General features: G+C 37.8%; 1 protein-coding gene across 2 annotated transcripts in view; it reads left to right on the top strand.

The window, feature by feature from the left end:
- The window catches only part of LOC126370058 (autophagy-related protein 16-1), a 175892-nt gene that overhangs the window by 128783 nt on the left and 24256 nt on the right, over positions 1-22853 (top strand). For both annotated transcript variants that reach the window (XM_050014706.1, XM_050014705.1), the window contains 3 exons: positions 14317-14437; positions 19979-20158; positions 22005-22089. In XM_050014706.1, the coding sequence (XP_049870663.1) occupies positions 14317-14437; positions 19979-20158; positions 22005-22089 (386 nt within the window). The remainder of the gene's footprint in view (positions 1-14316; positions 14438-19978; positions 20159-22004; positions 22090-22853) is intronic.

Raw genomic sequence — 22853 nt, 5'->3', positions numbered from 1 at the left:
TTGCATCGTGGGTGTTTTAATAACTGTTTTTTTTATAACGTTACGAATATTTCTATTTTTAGACGATGACTAATGAACTTAATAGCAGTGATAGATGACTAGACCAACCCATCACATACGACAAATAAACTTATACTGATATTTATAATGATATTTAGTGAGATAACAGATCTTATAAGAGTAAATTATAATAATGTCTCCCGCTATATAGAGTAGGTATACCGAAAAATACAGTATTAATGACCTGCCAGTCAGACTCAATAGAAGTCAAGGACCTTTCGCATATTTCATGAAGAGCAGAGCACTTAGAAGGCGCCAGCGACGTGAGTCACATTAGACACGGTATGTCGCTGATTATAGTTGTACCCAAATTAGCTTCGGCTATTTCCTCCCGGCACGTTGATTCCCTTCGATGCTCGCATCTATCATGGTCATATTATGGTCATGAAACAATTTTACGAAGTTTGAATACGTAATGCTTCGGTTACTTACTATAGCCACTGATCCAAGTAAATGTTAGAAGAAGCTCGATGGGTGCCTCGCCGGCGCACCGTGAACTGATTTAGGATTCATTCACCCCGCGTTACGGTGGCTGGGCGCCTGGACTGCGCATTGTCTCACACGCCGCACAAAATGCGAACGATCCTTTGTTCGTTACAGTTTGCCACATTGTAGCCCAAACCACTAGCGGAACATTCGCGCCCACTCCTCTCAGGAATATCCTCAGCTCGGCTCGCGTTCCACCCAGCCGTTCCAGATTTAACGATATTTGCTCTGCAATAGCAAGTCGTGTTGTTCCGACGTTGATAGCTCTCAAACAGTACAATGCCTGCGTAGCTCAATTCTAATTTTCTAATATGCACTATATAACACCTGCGGATGAGAAATACAACGATAATAAAACTAACTATCTTTACTTCCTGTCGGCGAACATCCAATAATAAACTTATAAAAACTGAATACTTTCACTCCGAGAGGAAACAATTTGCAGCACGGATTGGAGTCCCGATCGTTACTTTCTCATGATAGAACGTATAATTTAGTGAATGGCCTATCATGAAATAAATATGCACAACTTTGTCCAAACAATAGGTTTTTCGTTGCGGACGTGCATTCTCTCGATTCATCGATCTTTGTCGATGGATGCCCCTATAATTGCGATATTCATAAAACTCTTACTAGTGCGTACTGGGAATAGAAAGCGTCTTTACTTATCGCTTATTGTTATTGGCTTGTTACAATGGCTACATCAAATTGTTTCAATTCGCCATTCCCGGCTGGAACGAGACGCTAACAATGTTTTCATGTTTCCCGGCGGACACTGCAGTCACTGCAGATAAGCCGGCCTTAGCGGGAGGAATTCCGAATCCCGTACTATATTATTGAAACGATGACCCGATCCAATCGAGAATTACCCGTACAATGCGGTGCTCGCTTTGATAAACTTGTCTCGCCATCAATCATTGCACCAATTTGTTAAGCAAGTTAGTGACGCAATAAAATATCGTAATTGTATTAAATCCAATGATGGTTAAATTATCTAGCTGTGTTAGATGTACCTGATTGGATAAGTGGCAGATTTTTCACGTTTCATTGACTTAATCTCCATAATAAAACCAGCTTACGCCACAGCTTACTGCTACATCAGTTGTTATAGACGCTTTTCGTAATATTACGTGTAGATATAAAACAGGTCTAATGGTGCCCTCAGTAAATGAACTTGTAATGTCTTCATACAACGAACAAAAAAGTATAAATATTACTCTACCAGCAAAAAATACGGTGTTTAATGGTGTTAAAACTTGTATAATGGAAATAATGAGTCTTAAGAACACGTTTCTAAACGCCCAGATCAGTAGTCCAAACAAAATGAATAGCTTCCTCTTAAACCCATTCCGTAATTGTATAATTATTATTTATTATGATTTCGCTTTAATTGCAAGATAAATAACTTATAATTATAAATGTCGAAAACACTTCATGATCACAACGGATTGAACTCTTATGATAATCTCAGTTCGATAAAGTTGTATTATACATTTGTCATAGCGGCAGGCTAATAGACATTAACAATATTAGAGCTAATGATGTAGAGCATTTGTAGTTGCTCTATCAATTACTTATCACTGGCGAGTCCCGTCCGATCACCATTATAAGCACATTAGAGATGGTGTTGGCACGCTATACGGACATTACCACTATCGGTAACACGGTCACATCGTTTCTTGACCGCCCAATTTTGTTTTTACCGCACTTTTACACTTGCCCGAGCAATTTTACATGATCTTGCGAAAACACTTCCCGACACGTTTCGCTCAGATTTCTAAGTTGCAACGTTCGCTGATTCGGTAATTTAATTTACCGTTTTCCAATCTAAGCCTATGTACGTTTTTTTGTCGGTTATAAGATTTTTGGCATTAACTTTGTCGACTTCTTGTATACCTATATTTTTAAGGCTTTAGCGTTTTTTCAAACTTTTTCAAACTTTCGCAACGTCATAACTTACAAAGTGTAATGTGTTCGCTAATAAGCTATTATTAATAATAATAATAGCCAATGGCAATAGCAACAGTACGCGAAGACAATTTATTCGCAACCTGTTTTAGCATATGTTGAAATCCTGTACAGTGCGCTCACAGTAACTGGTAACACACTGGAAACAATGCTGGACCACCGGTACTCCGGTCCAGTTAATAGTTGCGAATGTCAGCTAATTTATGAGGGAAATTAATAATTTTCGTGTGGTGGGGGTCACGACCCCCCGCTCCCACACATAAATTGTCGGAGGCTGTCGCGTCGTGCGCGGACCCCCTGCGCCCGCGCCGCGCGCTACCGGCGCTCTGTCGCGACGCGTTACCACCGTAATTAATAATGGGAACCATTGTACGTGAAGCCACTTCTCTAAAGACCCCCTATAACAATATTTTAAAATAAAACACCTCGTAAATATTTCCATTTTGACCTCACCAAGATTTTTTCTAAGAAAAAACGCTTCAAGTATTTTTGCGAAAGAAAGCTTTTATCTTTTCATTAAGAAAGTGATTAAGATTTCACGACATCTCTGAACGCATTTAATGCATTTTTGGGTTGGTTTTAGTGGAGATTAAAAATGTTTTTTTTCTTAAAGGTGAGGACTAACGTGACAATATTCAATCTTTGTAGCGGTCTGAATGTCTTGTTAATTGACTAACTGTATCGCATTTTTAACGGTATGTTAAGGACATTGTTCAATCATCCTTAAATTGATTTATAAAGGCCATTATAATGTGACATTAATCGCATAACTTCTGAATTCTTTACATTGTGCCTGTTTACTGTAGGCTATAAATTTTCAATAATTAAAACTATTTTGGATAGTTATAAAATTTGTGATTTTCACGAATATGCAGTTTAAATTAATGATCGGATTTCAATATATAATCTGATATAGTCCTATTAAATTGTATGGCTGAATCTGTAATTCCGTCTGTATTACTAGCGCTAAATTAAATGATACGAGGTTTGTACGTAAAGATTGCAGAATTAGGTACAATAAAAAGAAATCGGTTAATAGCTTCATGCGAGATAGAGCAGAGCACATTCAAAATGATTTACTTAAGTGCCCAATAAAGAGGATGATCGTCGACTCCGGAAATTATCGGATCGCCATAAATGTAAAGAAAGTTATAATGCATCTTATCATACTATAAACATTTCAGACATTATTACTGCTGTCGAATCGCAAACTGATCAACATAAAAATGTACCGAATTGAAAACTCCTCTTTCAAAGTCGATTAAACAGATCATAAACACAATACTTCAAAAAGTAAGTAAGTACGTATAAATGATAATAGCCTCATTCATCTTCATTGTGTAAAATTGTTGTTAATTTGACGTAATTATGTAATGATAGGTATGTTTCACACCTATGTATATTTGGACGCTGTATAAAAACATGAATGATGGCTGTTTAGCAAAAAGTTTATCACTCACGGCATCTCTAACACTGCCAAACTAGATGCCTGTACATACATGTATGAATTATGCAAATATCGATAAGATCAAATGAGCTAAAAAGTCGGACATAAGCATGACTCTTGGCGAATAACTAACCGATTCATATCGCCAAGTTCGAACCGTGAAATTAATAGATAGTATTATGATGATATGAAACAACAAACAATTTATTAATATAAAAAAAAAAACATGTCAGGGCTCAATAGTAAACCTGACGTCAGGGTTGATGAGGTCGGTCGCCGATCTCATACATTTTGTAGCCTATTTGATGTCCCACTGCTGGACAAAGACCTCCCCCTTCGCTTTCCAACCCTCCCTCTCTTGGGCATCGTTCTGCCAAGTGTTTCGGAAGGCGTCTAGCTCGTCCCTCCATCGTCGTCTTGGTCTGCCTCGACGTCTACGACCTTGTAGGGACCAATCAGATGTAATTTTGGCCCACTTTAAAAAGTACTATCAGATTTAAATACACAACACCACATAATCTCATCACATTGCCAACAAGGATTTTTGTACACGATAAGGATTAGGATAGACTAAAAGTTTCACAAATTAGACTTTGCAATTTAATGGCAGGAACAAGTAACAACTTGGCCGTCGAAAGGTAATTATTAAAATAGATTTACGTAAACAGAGCTAAGTTCTTAACGAGGGGTGATGAAAGATAAAACCGCAGGGCTTTACATGATCAGCTCAGTACTGACTATCTAAGTGAGCAATAGTAGACGCTTACGCGGCGGCGCGTGAAAGGGGAGGAAGTTTATTGAGTGGGAGTATGTTTAAAAGTACATTACATTTATCACACCAATTACACTTAAGATACCATTAATGCGCAGATCGTAGATAACACACAATATCTAACGCGACGCAAACACGAAAGCAATCAACAAAATAAATGTGGGAATTGTAACTAATATACAGGGTACGGTACCGTAAGCTAAGGTTTGTTTCGACTCTGTTCATTGTTAGAAGCAGAAAACAAGGTAGTTTATTATTATGGCGCATTCTTAAAGGCTACTACCGCTTTACAGCGCGTAAAAGTTATACGGTGGAACGCACAATACCGATAGTCGAACGATAAAGAGGTGCGGCAACGGTGCAGGTTCACCGAGGGCAACAGTAGTATGGCCCACATGTAGGGAGTTACACTCATCATTAAGAAATATTCCACGATAACGTATAACGCACATAGTTGTTGTTCGAAGAAACTCTGCGGAATATTCTGGAACCTTACCCCAGGCCTATAACCACCATCTTTACACTTTTCCACCGCCTCATGTATCGATTACGTTTACTACCCATTTTATATGTTTACTCTTAATTAGATTTAAGTGCGTATTTATCAGAATCTACACTTATAGTTGACGTAAATAATTTACGTCCTAAGACTGAGAAATTTATGCTTGTCACTAAACCTCCTTGATAAGCAGCTCTTTATGCGCGCGGTCTGTTTTGAAGGGAAACGCAGAAAGTGGGTTTTCGTCAATAAAATCCGCTATATTCGGCATTATAAACCATATGCATAAACTAAACAACGATTAAATTTATCTTGCACCGTAATTAAATGTTCAAAATAACCAAATCTATTTATATTTCTCACGAAGTACGTTGCCCCTACAATTTTGTTTGGATATGATTTTAAATCGTTCATTTCACATGCAAATTAATATCCATTTAATTACCGCTTCTTTGATAAGAATCCGGCTTATCTAGTTAGGTACATCTCCGCTTGAGAAATGTTATTAGCATATTAATAATACATTTTGGCAACATTTATTATCTTTGCTTTACAAATTGCAAAAGTAATTACATTACATAGAGGCGGTTCGGTCTATTAATTAGTTAGCTTTTAAAAGCATCGATAAAATAATATTAAGTGATTATTTTAACAGAACACTTTTTTGTTAGCCTTTGAGTCCACGTATGGTCTCTTTTTAAATGCACTTACCTACTAAAGTATTACACTGTAATATTGACGTTCAGATCCAGTTTATTTTTAGTAAATTAATTCAGATAAAGTCGTAAAAGTGCAGTTGGAAGTGAAGTGTACTGAGTACTTATGCTTACGCTAAAAGGTTTTAGAACAGAAAAACAATAGTGAAATTAGGGAACAGGAAACCTCTTCATGTCTTTTTTATAGTTACTTAATAAGTATAATTGATAATTAAGGGTCTTCACCTCGTAGGTAATATTAATAAGTTTAGCACAACATGCCTATATTTTGCAGCACTGAAAGGACATTACGTCGGTGAGATTACTTATGTACGAACAAATATATAAATAATATAGCCGATATATATATACTCGTGGATCTTAAAGGCATCTCGTCTCATTTTGGGATTTTTCCTGCACATAGCTTTCTGAAGTTTTCACTAATAATTAATAACATAAAATAAAATAATAAATAAATAAAATAAAATAAAATCTTTATTCGTTTTAGACAATATTTTCTTTTAAATGCTAGTTGACCCAAGCCCCCCTTTAAACTGGGAAAGTCTGTGTTAGGAGGCTTGGCTCTTCCTTATCTTAACTTACTTAATTAGTGACTTATTATACCAAATATGTATGTATTATATCTATGTCTTTCCTTAATGTATATTTTTATCATTGTTTTATATTTTTATTTCTGTACTTAGGAGTGCAGATGGATGTGTGTGTGTGTGTGCATGTAGGCAATGTGTGCAGTGCATGCATACGTGTGCGCGCTTATGTATATTTACAATAAAATTAAATAGAATTCATTAACAAATAATACTAATTATTGACCGACGATCTGGTGAAGGTCGCGGGTAGCCGCTGGATGCGGGCAGCGCAGGACCGATCGTAGTGGAGATCCTTGGGGGAGGCCTATGCCCAACAGTGGGCGTCGTACGGCTGATGATGATGATGTATATATATATATATGCATGCATGTACATGTACACACCCGCACCCATACATATATATACATAAGTACAAGCGCACACATACACACACACACACACCCACACTACTCCAAAACAGAAACTAGTGTAACCAATGTATGACTGAAACATTTTATGCTTGGCATTGTAAAATCTTTTCAGTTTCATCATAGTTTTTCGATTTTAGTAGTTTAGTAGTTAGTATTTTACATTCCCGGTGTATCATTGAGTATATAGGTATGGACGAGTTTATTCCATTGTATATAAAAGCCGATAGCCAGTTGTACTGATGTCTAGCAAAAGTTGTGCGTACAATGGGTACATCTGCTACCAAATTAATTCGCCTCTTCTTTGTTTTATTGGGGTCGTATTCTAAGGTTGAGTGTTTTCTTAGTACAGAATTTAAAATATATAGTTGACGTACAGTAAGTAGGTTACATTCTGAATACAGTTGTTCAGTAGGGTACCTTTTATTTTTAAAATACATGAGCTTTATCAAAGCACGTTGAGTTCGCTCTAGGTGAAGAAACTGGGTTTTAGCAGCCCCACCCCACGCGGGGATGCAATACGTTAGTATGGATTGCGCCAGAGCAAAGTAGATTTCATTAAGAAGATTTCTTGTAGAGTTATGGTCACCCAAGGCCCGTCGGGGCACCACATACCTAAGCGATTTAAAAATGTAAGTTATTTTTCGAAGCCTGTTAATGACATGATCGATATGCGGGTACCAGGACAGACGTTGGTCGACCAGAACTCCCAGGTATTTCATCACACTAACTTTTTGAATCACAGGGCAGTTACAGTTATCAAGTTGACAGAATTTGTGTATTTTAATGTTAAAATCAATTGATGGCTGAGCATTTGCATATGTACTAAAACAGACGTAATTCGATTTAGTGGTATTTAAAGTAAGGAGATTGTAATCTAGCCATTGTGCCACAAGTGATAATCCATGTTCAGTATTTGACTTAACATCGTTCCAGGTTTTACCAGTGAACACTACAGCGGTGTCATCGGCGTACGCAAAGATGTTGGAGTTTGGTATATTGAGATTACACAGGTCGTTGATATATATTAAAAACAGAGTAGGCCCCAACACACTGCCCTGGGTGAATATAATATAAAAAATATAAGGTGAATATAATATGCTGGGTGAATATAATATAATATAAGAATATAAAAAACCAACCGAAGCCGTTGGTTGGTGGTTGATCAGTTATTGACCGCATAACACCTCCACCAACCCGCAGTGGAACTGCAACACCGCTCCGATTGATTGAGGGGAGGCCAATGCCAAATAACGAGAAAGTTATTTATTTATTATTCACTTTATTAATTGGATTCAATTTAGCACTCTATTATTATATAGTCTTCCTAGAATGGAGATATAACGAAATCATTTATGTTATAAAAATAGAAGGTTGCAAGTAGACTACTTATCTGTCAGTCAGACCATTTCATTACAAACTGGTTCAGATGCATTTTGGAACAGTTTATCAGACTGTTACATCGCTCGGAATCAACGTTAATAGGTTTATCTCCGTTTAAGTGCGACGGGGCACATCCAAATGTCTTTCAACTTCTTTGAACTAATAATTTGCATTCTTCTAATAAATAAAACTGTCTGTTAATGACGTGAGAACACCCATAAAATTGTTCCATCCAACTGGAAAAACCACCTACTTATCACAAAAAGTACGATTTTATTACTAAATTGTATCAGCGGATGTAAATTACTATTATAGCTGTTTAGCTCTTAAATGGTGTGAAAACTCAAAATGAAATATTATGAACATGTTATATTCATTTATGGTCTTTACGTGATATAACTATGAGCATAATTTTTACTTTATTAATTTGGTTTTTCTGTCATTTTGATCGCGATTGAGTGATCGCTCGTGAAATTGACTTAGTATTTTTGTTATTTGGTTAAAAAACACAACACATGTTTTTTACATTACTACTATTATTCCCTAGTCACCGTAAAGTGCATCACATCCATACTTCGTATTAACAGTCATGGCTGCAATTTGTCTTTGATTACTTCCGATTCCACCCACCCCATTAAGGCCTACCGGTGTAAGTTTTCGTATGTGTATATGTACAAATTATTACTACACAAAGTTTCCTCACCAACGAAGATATAGTTATAAAAAAGAAATCCTCCCTTGAAAAGCGTTTGTTACTTAGCGCGGTGCTAACTATGTGCCCCGCGGCGCGATGGTATCGCATGTCGCTCGTCATATCGCATACGCGCGTGATTTAGTCGCCACCTGCCCTTGTTTACGTCGTCTGATAACCACGAGGAAATAGACCCCTTACCAAGGAAGGTAAGCTATTATTAGCTGTCCCAATAACAACTACGCAGGGATATACGGCGTGAGATAATACAATGCGGATGGAACAGGCTTACTGCTGCGTAAGTGCTTGTTTATGGATCAATTAAAAGACCAAAGTTTGCTCTACTGCTTTAGTAGACTTTTTAAACATACTTGTTACTTTTCTACTAGTACTTATCTTCATGATCTCTGGAAAGATATGTAGATAGAAGATATCACCTTTAAATGCACTTCTTTCGCCCTACTACGCTTTCGAATGCCTCCTATTATCTTCTTTTAAACCCTTTGCTCGCCTTAAGAACATTCTTAATATGCCAGCGAGTTAGTCCGATACATTAGAACATGCGTCAAAGCTTTGAATTACCGAGAGATAAGTTATCGTTATCCAACCAAAAGCTTGACCAATCCGGCCATTACGATTTATCGTTATATTAAATGGCATTTTATGAAATCGATAGCTAATCTACACGAGATAACACAGGTCCACACGCAGGCCACATAGTTTCTCCCTTTGATTGGGTGGCCAAAGTAATAAGTTGTGTACTCCTGCACACCGCAACCACTGCTAGAATCGCTAATGAGAGAGCGCAATTCAAATCAACTGATTTATAAGGAGTGAGTTATTTCGCCGCCGCCGCACGTACGATATTTATTTATATATTCTAACGGCCACTCAGATATTCAAATTCATACTATTGAGATAAGTTAAATGAATGTCCGATATGCACAAGGGTTTAATTTATCGAACAAGAACAAAAATAACGTCGCACTTATTTCATATAGATATATTTTTATTTCTTTTACTCGTATGTATATTTTCACTTTAATTCAATCACTTTCTTGCTTCAAATTGAATCACAGTATGGTGCTTTTGGGAACAGATGTGGACAAGTCAAACGGAAAGTAGTCCAGTTAAATTCATGTGCAACTTTCGAAATCATTTTGGTTTCTGTCACGTGCTCTTTCTTCTGGATAGAGGGTATCGATGTTGTGTAGGGTGGCGCGAGATAAACTGAATGCTCCTGTGCAGTTGTAATCTCAACCCGGCAGAACGCGATGTCAAGGTATATTGGCTCGTTAGACTCGGCGGGGCTTGTCCGGATGATATCGCGTAACCCCCTCAATTAGTGTGCCCCCACTATCGGCAGCAATAGCCAGAAACAGCTTATAACCAGCACTCGTGACGCGACGAACCATCCAAATGAGTTTACTCTTAATTAGCCGTTATACTATAAATTTTAAAAGCTGATGATAAGGTCCCGTTGCGCGCTTACTGGGAACGCGAGCCTGCGCGCGCGGCTAATGGCGATTCGCGAATTAACTTTAATTAATTCTTCCTCGCCAAATGCACGTAGCTATTCGATTGAATTTGGCCACAGGGTTGGACAATGCCATTATAAAAAGCTGGAAGAGCGCACGTCCGCGCTGCACCTACATTTAACGAGGCTCGAGACATCAATCTCCGAAACGTCCGCAAAAAGTGGTGTTTGGTTAATGACACGCCACTGATTCCGCACTTACCTATCGAGGGGACGTTGCTCGTCTAAACAAGTTTTTAGGTTTCGCGCAGTTAATATTCGTTTACCGTTTACTTTTTGTGTTGAAACAGGTGGAGTGTGGATAAGTTTAAGGATATCAAATAGTTGTGTTGCAGATATTAAAACGGTTCATTATAAAGGTGTAGTGATCCGGCGCCGCGGCTGTCGCCGGGCGGGCGCGCTCCGCCCAGGCGATTTATTTAGATGCGCGTGCGCCGGACTAGTGCAGAACGCTGTCCGCACCACTATGCCTCCTACGTTTGTTTATGTTACTGTTTGCTGCACATAAACGGAATGAAACTTGTCTACTCGCTCCGATAACGGAGTGTTTTGTCTGTAATTAAGAGCGACTATAGCGGGTCAGCCGTCCGCCCGGACATTACCGCCGAAGTTATGGAGACATTTTGAGCTTGTTCAGGTTGTTTAACTACAAACCTGTCATGTTCGGAACAAATAGTCGTTGTAAATCTGTTCAGACGCCGGAATGCCAGTTAGAAACGTCATTAATTACACGATATGATCGCTTGGGTTTTTTACAGCGGCTTAATAACTGTACTGTGTTAGTTTGTTTGCCTGGGACTAAACACTGTGAAATATTTGCATGGTGGTACTGATGATGATAATCTGTGGCCGTATCGTCTTTAACTTTTTCAGCTGGTCTGGAGACGGTACTAAATTAGACTTTAAAAGGATATTATAAACCTAAAACAGACTTATAATTGTTGTTTTGGACGTTGCTAAAATTGGAAACATTATGTCTGTGTTTGGACTTTTGTCCTCTGTAAGTAGGAGTATTTGTGCTTTCTCAACAGACACCATTGTGGAAACTAACTATCATTTCAGTTTCCGATAATAAACAAAGAATGTATACAACCAAATAAGAACAATTTATATATCCACATCAGACCCAAATTTCCAGATACATAGGTAGCCTAGCTACACAATGGGATTTGGATTTTATAAAGTAGGAACAACACTATCAAAAATTACTGTTGACGATCTATTACATAAATTTAAAACTTTTCGCTGTCTCTGGTGCTTGAGTACGTTTTTCACATGGCTTGTCTGCCTACGTCTATTTGTCCACTATTAAATGGCGCACCCGCATATTCACTAAAAGTGGTCCTGCGCAGATGACTGCCTCCGAAGATAGAACTCCGAGTTTTCACTTATTTTGAAGAAGTGCTCACATACCCGCTATGTGCTCGGATCTTTTATAACAAGATTGGCTATATAAGCCACATGCGAGCACATGAACGTAGGAGTTCAAGCTGTCGCCGTAGCCAAAATGACTGGATCACATCATCATTAAATGGCTGTTACAAACAGTAGAAGTAATTTAAGAATGTATTTTTTTATATAATAAACGAATCCGCATCACACTTTACTCCACGTGAAAAGTAAATATTGAGATACTACTTCGTTCCAGTTTCATGTTTATCGGGTATGCTAAGTAGTAGTATAAAATCGCGTGCTAATGGCCCAGGATAAATTTTAATGATTATACAATTTCATTTACACCAAGGAAATGTCAACGAGCAGGGCGTAGACCTTCCTCTTCCTTGCTCTTGCTCTTCTTACTCACTACAATTCTATACAAATTAATTGTAGACAGGAAATTACATAAATTTCTCGTTTATAGTGTCGTAAATTCCCAAGTTATTAGTACCTGCACTTGTTAATTAGTAGTCAGTTTAGATACAAATAACCGCCACATAACCATTTGGTTCGTGAGCCGTCAATTTGAAGCCGTTGACTGAAGCTGTGTGAAGAGATCACGAGGCTATAAAGAGCGGACTATAATCGTTTGTCGTGGCCCGTGGCTGGGAGCGCCCGCGCGGCCGTGCGAACAGCCGCCATCCCGGCCAGTAGCGCCAACAGTAGCTCTCCCCTTTATTGCTTACTCTACGATCACTCGCCTTTATTTTAAAACAATTCCACTATATCACCCAGCTCAACACTGTAATGGGATCCGCTCAGCGTAAAAAGACGACGATAAAATTAATTTCAATTTGCACTAGCCCTCTGTAGCGCCGGGAGCAATCGCTTTAGAGTACCTGTTGGCAGGCTCGTAAGCTAATATAGGCTCTTCGTGTCGAGATCGGTTTCATCGGAGCTCTAGAAGGAAATGAATGGAATGCTCTTAAATATCAGATGTCGTAGAGAACTAAATAATTTGTCACGGTGCGCCCTCGGTGGCGTGTAAACGACACTCGCGTACGTCGGCAATCCGCCGGCGCCGCCGGTAGCACCGTAACATTTTATTGACGCATCGCCAATTTACATTAAAAAACTTAATTTTATTCTCTTCGAACAATTCATTTCACATTGACGACTTTTTTGTAGTTTCATCGCACCCGTTATGCATACCGCGTGCTAACTCGGCTAACTGCTTTATGAAACAAAACAACATCCTCGAGATGCGGCGGATATTCTAATGAAGCAAAAATAGAATTTTCTTTATAGCCGTAATCCCTCCTTATAAAAGTAGTACCATTTTTATTACGGTGCGGCCGTGTTTGATTAATGTGACGTGGACACTAACCATCGGGGTTTATTTAAGTATATCCTTTCAGTTTGCGTCATATAAAATTATTATTTATAGCCGTCACAATTGTAACAAATAACTCGGCAATTTATAGTTTAAGTTTTCTACTTTTTTCGACATTGGCCCTATGTGGGGCGCCATTGGAGCCCTGCTATTTATGCTTGAGAATGAAAAACGCAATTCGCTCCTGGCGTTCTGCTACCACCGCTCACAAGGATTAATACGAAGTGCTATCGATCGATTATTATTGCAGCTTTTAGATTATAATAAATTATAAGAGGTGTAACAAAATACCGGCAAGATGCTGTTATGGTGCTAATGAACAAATGTTTTAATTACGTGAGGCGCAATAATGAAGTAAATGTTAATTGGCCATCATAATATTGACTACGGTGACCTTACTTCACCCTTCGTACAAATTGCAGAATATATTTTATAGCTCTTCATGCATATTTACTTGACATAAGTACTCATAATTTCAACAATCTTCAGCGAAAGATTATTTCTTCATAATTATAAACACGATAGTTTACTTTATTATTATCTACTTTTACGATAACCCTCAGTCTGTAAGTTTAACGAGGTCTTCCTTTAATCGTATAAAGTGTAATTTTAGCCACTTATAAAGGACATCAACATTTATTGACATCTCCTTGGAATCATAATGAAAGAAGAAACAATTTAAAAAAATATTACACGCGCCATCGCTACATGTCAATTGTTTTCATAAATTAACAGTTTTATGCATATATTGCGGGTATTCAGTTCATAATGGGACTCTGATGACTCCAATTGGAAATACGGTGTCTTCTGGAGCTTACTTCGTTATCGTCAAACGTCAAAAAAAATGTGTATATTAAATAAAACACAACTCTCAATGAAATATAGGCTGTCACTGAGGAGTAATGTAGCTTTCTACTAGTGAAGGAATTTTATAGTTATTAGACGTTTGTAAATATTTTTTGTATATTAAACGTTTGTTTCCTTCCACAGCACACCTTGACTGGCCATAGTGGGAAGGTGATGGCAGCCAAGTTCCTTGGAGAACCTACCAAGGTGATCACTGGAAGTCACGACCGCACACTCAAAATATGGGACCTCAGGAGTCGAATGTGTACGTATATACTTACCTTTTATATACTTATACTTTTATATACTTACCAGCTCATCCGTCATCGCTACACTGTATACGTAAACCTGGTCTTACCCTTAATAGACATAGCGTGATGATTTCTATTGCAGATGTTGAGATTTCAATGTATAAAATTGCAAAATTTCATTTGAACCCGCAAAGTCGTTTATGTGAACAAACCTATAGAAAATAGTTTTCCTCTCACCAGGCTTGTAGTTTTTTTTTTCGTGACTTATTGTAGATTTGCCGCAGAAGGTAACTACTTGGCGGGACAAATGGGGAGCGCTGACGGCTCTCACCCGGCCAGCCTTGTCGTAAAAGCTGCAAGTTGTATGTAATAATCATGTCTATAACTCTCTAAGCAGTGAACTTGTAAATTGCATAATAATTATCTTATCTCGCAAAATAATAAATGTTATAGCTAGTTTCCTTATCCTTATGACTCATTATTTATGTAAATAACTTTACATCAATAAATAGGTGGCAAGTAAATATTTACCTCGTAAAATCTTTAATTAAAATGTCAGTATAAATCGTCCGTACTGAGTACAAGACATAACATTTTCAATCGTAACCCTGCATTTCATGACGCATTATTCATCATTATTTGTGTTCCATCATGAGTTAATGGAATCGAACGAAGTCATTTAAAAAAATAATAATAATCTTCTTCTTTGCGAGTCGATGGCGATCGAAGCTAAATTTTTGCTGACCAATAATAATAATAATAATGAGAAATGGCATTGTGAGTTTTCAAGGCTAGAGTGAATTTAAAACACTTCATAAGTAAACGTATTACACCTTACGCATCGGCACTTACGAACACATGATTGTGATCCAATACAATACATAAACTCACGCCTATTTCCCACCGGGATAAGCAGAGACTATGGAATCCAATTTACTTCGATCCTGACACACTTCTCTTGCTTCCACATTCACCAATAGTTTCATACACGTACGCCGTTTCAGAGTAGATCGTACTGAACCTTTTCTAAGGACATCTCCGATTGCCCTACCACCAACCTTTGCTTTATATACTGCTTTCGTAATCCTATTATCTTTTATCATTCTTAGTCACTATATCGTCTTGTACACCACATCTAAAAAATACAATTACAGATTTTAGTCATACAAATTAACAAATGAAGAACGAAGAAACGTCGTTACAAAAAAGATTGAATTACTAAAATACCACAGAATGTTACAACATTCTATACGTGTCTCCCTGCTAGGCACATGCCTTCATCCAATCAGTGACCGGAAGCGACCGAGCCTAGGTAATGTGAACAAGCTTTTATAACCAGTACTCCACATTTAATCAGCTTTGAGTTTGATCGATCTCTTGCAATTTTTAATTTAGTGTATTTGAGGTAAGCAGCGATCGGCCCAAACTCGAATACAATAAAATGTAACTATAGAAGGTTTTGACTGAAAATAAATAACAATAGCCTGTCTTCTCAAAGGGGTAGGCAGAGGTGTACGTCCGGGCGCAAAAAATGTTTATGAAAATATTTATTTTTCTTTTAGTAAAGTTCCAATAGCTCAAACATGTTCCCTAACCGCAGTGTAACTAAAGTCCCTGATAGTTAAAACTATGTAACCTTCCCAAAAAATCACAGTCTGATATAATCATCATCTCCCTAGCATTATCCCGTTTTTCACAGGGTTCGCTTACCTAACCTGAAGATTTGACGGGACCGGTTTTTTATAGAAGCGACTGCCTGTCTGACCTTCCAAGCCGCGAAGGGAAAACCAGCCCAAACATACATACACACACACACACAGCCCAATCACAGTCTGATATCTAGGTAAAAAATGGAGGTTAAAATTGTTACTCGGATTGAAATTAATTGAAAGAAGTCGAGGTTTTGTTGTTGAATAAAATCACATCAGACTGTGATTTTTCAAAAAGTGGTTTTCGCCGTAAGGTGACGATATACTCTATGCTTTTCACATTTTTAACACATGCACACGCACGCACACATACACACACGCACACATATATACACAAACACACACGCACACACCCACACACATACACACAAGCACGCGCGTACCACTGATATACGTGCACTCGTCTGCCCCTACTTCTATAAGAAGTGGTTAACTGTAATAAGCTTCAGTAGCTTATAACATAATATTTTAAATGAACTGTTGTTAACCTGAATAAATAAATAAATAAATAAAAATAAAAAATAAACTAGTAGCAGACAGTACCTACTACACAATTGACATGAATAGCCCGGATCCTTCTCCATGGATGGTTTCTCCACGCTCCATTCCGAAGCACGATTCACAATGTAGCTTTTGCCTGGAGGTTGGTTTCGATCCGCGAAATGTGTCGCTCGTTTAGCACCACCCAGGTGCCACAACCTATCGTACATAGTCACAAAAGTGAACCAAAGCCAGCAATATCGACCTTAAAATGTAACCCTGATAGGGTTCATTCTGTAGAACACAATACTAGTGTGTAAGTTTTAAAAAACCATCTGTCATTAAAAATCCAACTCGACATAAATGTATGAACGACTTTTAAAGATAAAAACAATATTGACATAAAATAATTCTTTGGCCAATCATCATCTCGGTACCATTATCCCGTTTTTCACATATAGGCTACGTGACAGTCCGCTTACCTAACCTGAAGATTTCACAAGTCCGGTTTTTTACAGAAGCGCCTGCCTGTCTGGCCTTACAACCTGCAAGGGAAAACCGCCCAATACAGGATAGGTCGCATACCTCCGAAAATGAACATCTCGGGAATGTGGGTTTTCTCACGATGTGTTCCTTCACCATAATCATTTACGATCCAAACATGAATTCGAAAACAAATTCAACAATCATTGGTTTAGGCTTGTGCTGGATTCGAACCTGCGACCTCAAAGTGAGAGACAAGCGTTCTACCAACTGGGTTACCACGGCTTATCAATAATATGGAATCCATAATATGATTCCTTCCGTGCACCTGATAATGTAAAAATAACAAAGAAGTGAAATAAACTTTTTTTTATTTTTTTTATTCCTTGGCCAATATTATTCCAAATCATTGACGTATTAATCGTTGAAATACTTGCTATAATAAACACTTCATTTAACAGGACCATAACTAGCTCTATCTCTTTCTTGCACTTATTATTAGCAAAGGACGGCACTAACCAAAGAACTCTCAAACTAAAATTAGGTTAAGTTTGTATCTGCCGGAATTGGCGCAATTGTATAGTGCAATAATTCTGACAACCTGTCCCCATGCGGTTCATCATATCCATCTTAGCACGACCTATCAAGAAAGTATTTTTATCCACTCCAATGAGAATTACCAACGTGATTTTTTGTGTATAAACCCAGACGATCCAATTATCGCGATCGACCCGATTCTCATTCAATTAAGTGACCGCCGACCTTCCGCCGACAGCTTGATCGCAATCAGTGAACGTTACCGATCAATGTAACTGTCGATCAAACATCTCTCTCTATACTTTCGATCTTCAAATTACCAAAGAGAATCTAGAATTATACCCGTTTGTTAGATACAATCGTATTTAAGAAACTAGAAAGAGAAATTCGAATACGTATCAAAAATATCACTTGATTGTAACGGTTTATATCCTCAACTGTAACGCGTTCCTAAACAGCATTAGATAGTTTATGATAGGAATTTAATAGAATTTCTAATAGAATCTTTGAATAATAATTCTGTAATGAACAGACATTAAAAAGGAACAATTTTGAATTTTATTACTGTAAAATAAGAAGAAATCTGAACACAACATTGCTGCATTCATATAAGGATTATCCGTAATAGTCGTAAACTGTAGGATATCGTGACGTGGAATATGATACAAGCTTTAGTTTATAATATCTGTACGGAGTACCGTACCGTATAAAGAGCAGTAGTGGTAACTCAGTTAAATGTGCTCTACTCCAAATCCAGAGGTCGTGAGTTCAATCCTAAACGAGTAATATTTTTTATTTATACCTACTGATACCTTTTGGTTGTAACTAATAATTTATTTCAGGGAATATCTGTTTTTTCAAAGGCAATTATGTCATTTGTTAAATGTAATTTATATTATAATAAATAAAATAAAAGAAAGCTATATACGATAAGTAAGCGTATGAATAATAGTTAAAAAATACGAGTTAAAAATATAAGTAGTATGTAGCATATTAGAAAATGGCAAAGATCCAGTTAACCCGTTATACATATTTGCGATATTATAACGAGGTGAAAACTATAAGATTTTATTCGAAACACTACTACAGCTGCACGAGTACAACCATGTAACGCACTGCAAGAAATGCCTATATCTTAGTGAAACTACTTCAGTAGCTAGTTAAGATAAAGTTCATTTCGATAGGTACAGGCATCTAAATATCTCTTTATGAATTCTGAGGTTTTTGATGAAGATAAACATTGTAAGAACACGAAGGTAAGCTCCAAAAACTTGCAGTCGCTTTTGATATTGATTTTTAAACCAAAATTAATCATTAAATTAAATTATAATTAAGTAAATTATTGATTGCGACTTATCATTCGCATGGAACTAACGGCATCCGTGGTCCAGTAGTTGAGCGTTGGGCTCACGATCCGGAGGCCCCGGGTTCGAATCCCGGTGGGGACATGTCACAGAAATAACTTTGTGATTCCTAGTTTGGTTAGGACATTTCCTGCCTGTTCACCTGAATGTCCGAAAGTAAAATGATCCGTGCTTCGGAAGGCATGTTAAGCCGTTGGTCCCGGTTACTACTTACTGACGTAAGTATGTAGTCAATAGAAACCCTGGCACCTGCGTTGATGAGGATGATATTCCACCTCACAACGCACATGATAATAAGAAGAAGTCGCATGGAAAATTGTTGTATCTTTAATCCTCGTATAGTCTATATGTAGAACTACTCTACTCTATTCGGTAACCTATGATAAAATTGCGACTTTATGTAAAATATAAGAAATTCTATTTCTATACGTCTTTTAGCTATTACTTATTATGTGCTTTTACATCAAAATAGGTTCGCACCCCTTTCATAGCGATACGCGCGCCCGTTAGCAACGACGCAATTGCGCGACTATAAAACAGCAAAAAGACACCGACTGTTAAAGCTCTTACAACTTCAATAGCCCTTCGTACTTACTACACCTGTTTGCAATTGTTAGGTTTATAAGGCCCTTAGAAATTACATCAGTATAACTTAATCTTGAGGTTCTTTGCAATCTGACTCGTTTACGACATTTCTTCACTTCTCTTTTTATAACGTAACACGTTTAGTGTTAGTGTATCTAATCGCGGAAAGTGTACGTAATGTCAGCATAAATTTATGAAAATAATCACTACTGAGAAAGGTTGAGTTGCAAATTCTAGGAAAACTGCTTACTTACAACCGTCATTGGTTTTTACGAGCAATAAGGGGTCCACCTAGGTAATTATTGGTCCAGATTTTCGGTTCTTCGCAAACGGTTTACAAACCTATTTCCAATAGTATTAGACAGAAAACTAAATACATTTTTTTTTATTTACACAGGTACAGAGACAAAATTCGCAGGGTCATCGTGTAATGACCTCGTGACGTCAGACGGCGCGGGGTCCACCATAATCTCTGGGCACTTCGACAAGCGCATTCGGTTCTGGGATATCCGCACCGAAATGTCTGCTAACCACATCATGCTTCAGGGCAAAGTCACTTCTTTGGACCTTAGTAGAGGTAAGTTACTATATTTTTACTTTACTATACTGAACTTTTTTTTGTTTTAATTTCCTTGATGGACTATTTCAAAGCCACAAATCTTTTTATAGACAAGAGATGCAATAACTATTTGTTATGCTCGTAGATAAGGATCTTAATTTGTATTTCCGTCAACATCCCATTTGGAACTTCCATTATTACGACACGATTTTCCAATATTCACTCAGCAAACGTGTTTGCATTCCCACCGCATACGGAAGTATTTTTTTAATGTCGTCTATATCGATGGCAGGTAGATATATAACTACTTAATTCTGAAACCCAGATATTAATTACAAAGTAGTGCCCTCTGCGATTGAGCCATACAGGAAGCAAATAATCACTCCCCATCTGTTGTTTTACTACTTGACAGCCGCAATAAATCAACAGCATTAACAAACAGTTACGTTCCATAAATGGCTGGTTAATTTCTATAGAGTCAAAGCCAATATTTGCAGGTAATTGAATGCATTGCATATTAGTATCGGTATTCGTGTCAGTGCGAGCTGATGGGTACGCGATGCCCATTTCCGTTACGTTACGCGTCTCGATCAATCCCATTTTCGTCGGTAACGGTCCGAGAGCTCACGAATCGGAGATTGATACCTTCAATCATTCGGTATGTCGGGACGTCACTGCATCGGAAACTGATTATATCACGTCGATTTCGTCGCAGCGACCTCGGCCGACGGACAAATGAATAGGGAGTGGAATCACAGTTAGCCGTCACGGGCGATCCAGATCCATCACCGCTATCGGCCATCTTTACACGGGCCTCAGACGCCACGCAGTGCACGTGCTGCGAAGGCCGCCCATTAATGTAGGTTAGTCAGGAACATTGTGTACTACAGTCTTTATCATCATTCATTGACAAACAAATCGTTTAGAAATTCAAACAATCGTCTAGACGGTACCATTAGGCAGCGAAGTATTCATAAGTTACTTCCCAGCGGTTATGCTACTCTACGTGTGCGAATGGAAAATCGCTAATCGCCGCTAAAACATGGAATGCGGTGATCCGACCTCCGGCACGGAATTCCTCTAAGTTGTGCGAAATCATAAAATTATAACGTACCCGTCGTCAGATCCCTTTAATTAACTTAACTTTCTCTAGATTCTACATAATTTCATCGATTACCCCCAGTATCTCTTTACGACCATCGAAAAGGCAAGTCAGGGGATCGGGGCTAAGTGCATTGTTCTTACCAGAGTTGAAGCAAATTAAACGATTAAACCTCCCAACATAATTCTGCAATCTGACGTCCGTTATAAAACGCACACAATCATATACTGGCTGACCTCATTTCGTAATGACCCGTTAAGCTTTTGAGTTATAGCACAAAAATTTACATCGATCCAAACATAACGGCCGGAGCCTAAACAGACTGCAGAGCCCCACACGCGTGGGAGCCAGGCACAGAATATGGCGAACTATAAAATACGTGCCATAAAATTATAATCGTATTAAAATTGTTAAAAAGCAACAATAACGCCTTAATCTTTATTTAAAACCTCACAGTTGGAAAATAAATAAAGACGTCTATTTATAGATACACCGCTGTCAAAAGCTACACGAAAGCAGATCTTAAAGAGAAAACATTGTATTTGAATAATGTTTATTAATATTATACGGAGCTTTTTAGGTAAACTAATTCCAGATTCTGTCGAGATGCTCTTTGACCTAGCTCTTAATTTTGATAATTATACGCAGAATAAATTGCGCATATTTTAATATATATTTTTGTATCAAATGTAAGAAAAAGTGTCGCAGACTATTATTTTTTTGAAAATGATAAATACTTAATGTATTCATATTTTGTTTCAGACAGCAACTTCCTCCTGGCGTGTGTGCGGGACGATACAATACAGCTAATAGATCTGCGAATGAACACGATAGTTCGCTCCTTCAGGTACTGTTTCTTTTTTTCTTTTTTTTCTTTTTGACGTGACTCATTGTACTAAGGCAGTGTAGTAGAAGGATAGATGTTGCTCTTATCGAGGTCGGGGATGCAATGCGCTGACGTAGAATAAAAGGAATTGTAAAATGGAATAATAAATTCGAAATTTAAAATGATGGACGGTAAGAAGGAAACGCCAGTACGTGCAGAGTTTGTACTCTGCTACAGTTGACTCGACCATTATAAACGGCGAAATGGCTCACCACCTAACACGTTTGTCTTACAGAAAGCTTGGTAAAGTGTGGGTACTTAGTTCACCGTGCAATGGATGTACCTCTGACTAACCCAATTGGGATTTAGTCGTGAGTTTATTGTAGGTTTGCGTCTGATGGGGCGACTACCTATTACGACTACTACGACTTCATTTTCATACGTATTGTATTACCTCCGTAATGGCGCGTTTGATGTATGATGGCCGTTTTGACACATTTCAGTATTGAAAAAATAATAAAATGCTACTAGCGCCTGTAAGTTTTTGTATTTAGAACTAGTACTTTCGATTGCAGTGCGATTCCGACTTGCACTTTATTAACCACGGGAAACTGTTTGAAAATATGTTTGTCTCTTTCTACGTATAGTAAAATGTTTATTGTATATGTCTAGAAGACAAAGCACTGAAGGTAAATACCAACGCTGAAGTGATGATACCTTTTACAACCAAACGGCAAACTGTGATAAGCTTAACATATAAAGCTGTTCCTTATAAGGAAATTGTC

This window comes from Pectinophora gossypiella, chromosome 10, assembly GCF_024362695.1.
Source record: "Pectinophora gossypiella chromosome 10, ilPecGoss1.1, whole genome shotgun sequence".
In the NCBI taxonomy this organism is placed as follows: Eukaryota; Metazoa; Arthropoda; class Insecta; order Lepidoptera; family Gelechiidae; genus Pectinophora; species Pectinophora gossypiella.
This window is presented reverse-complemented; position numbering and strand designations above follow the sequence as displayed.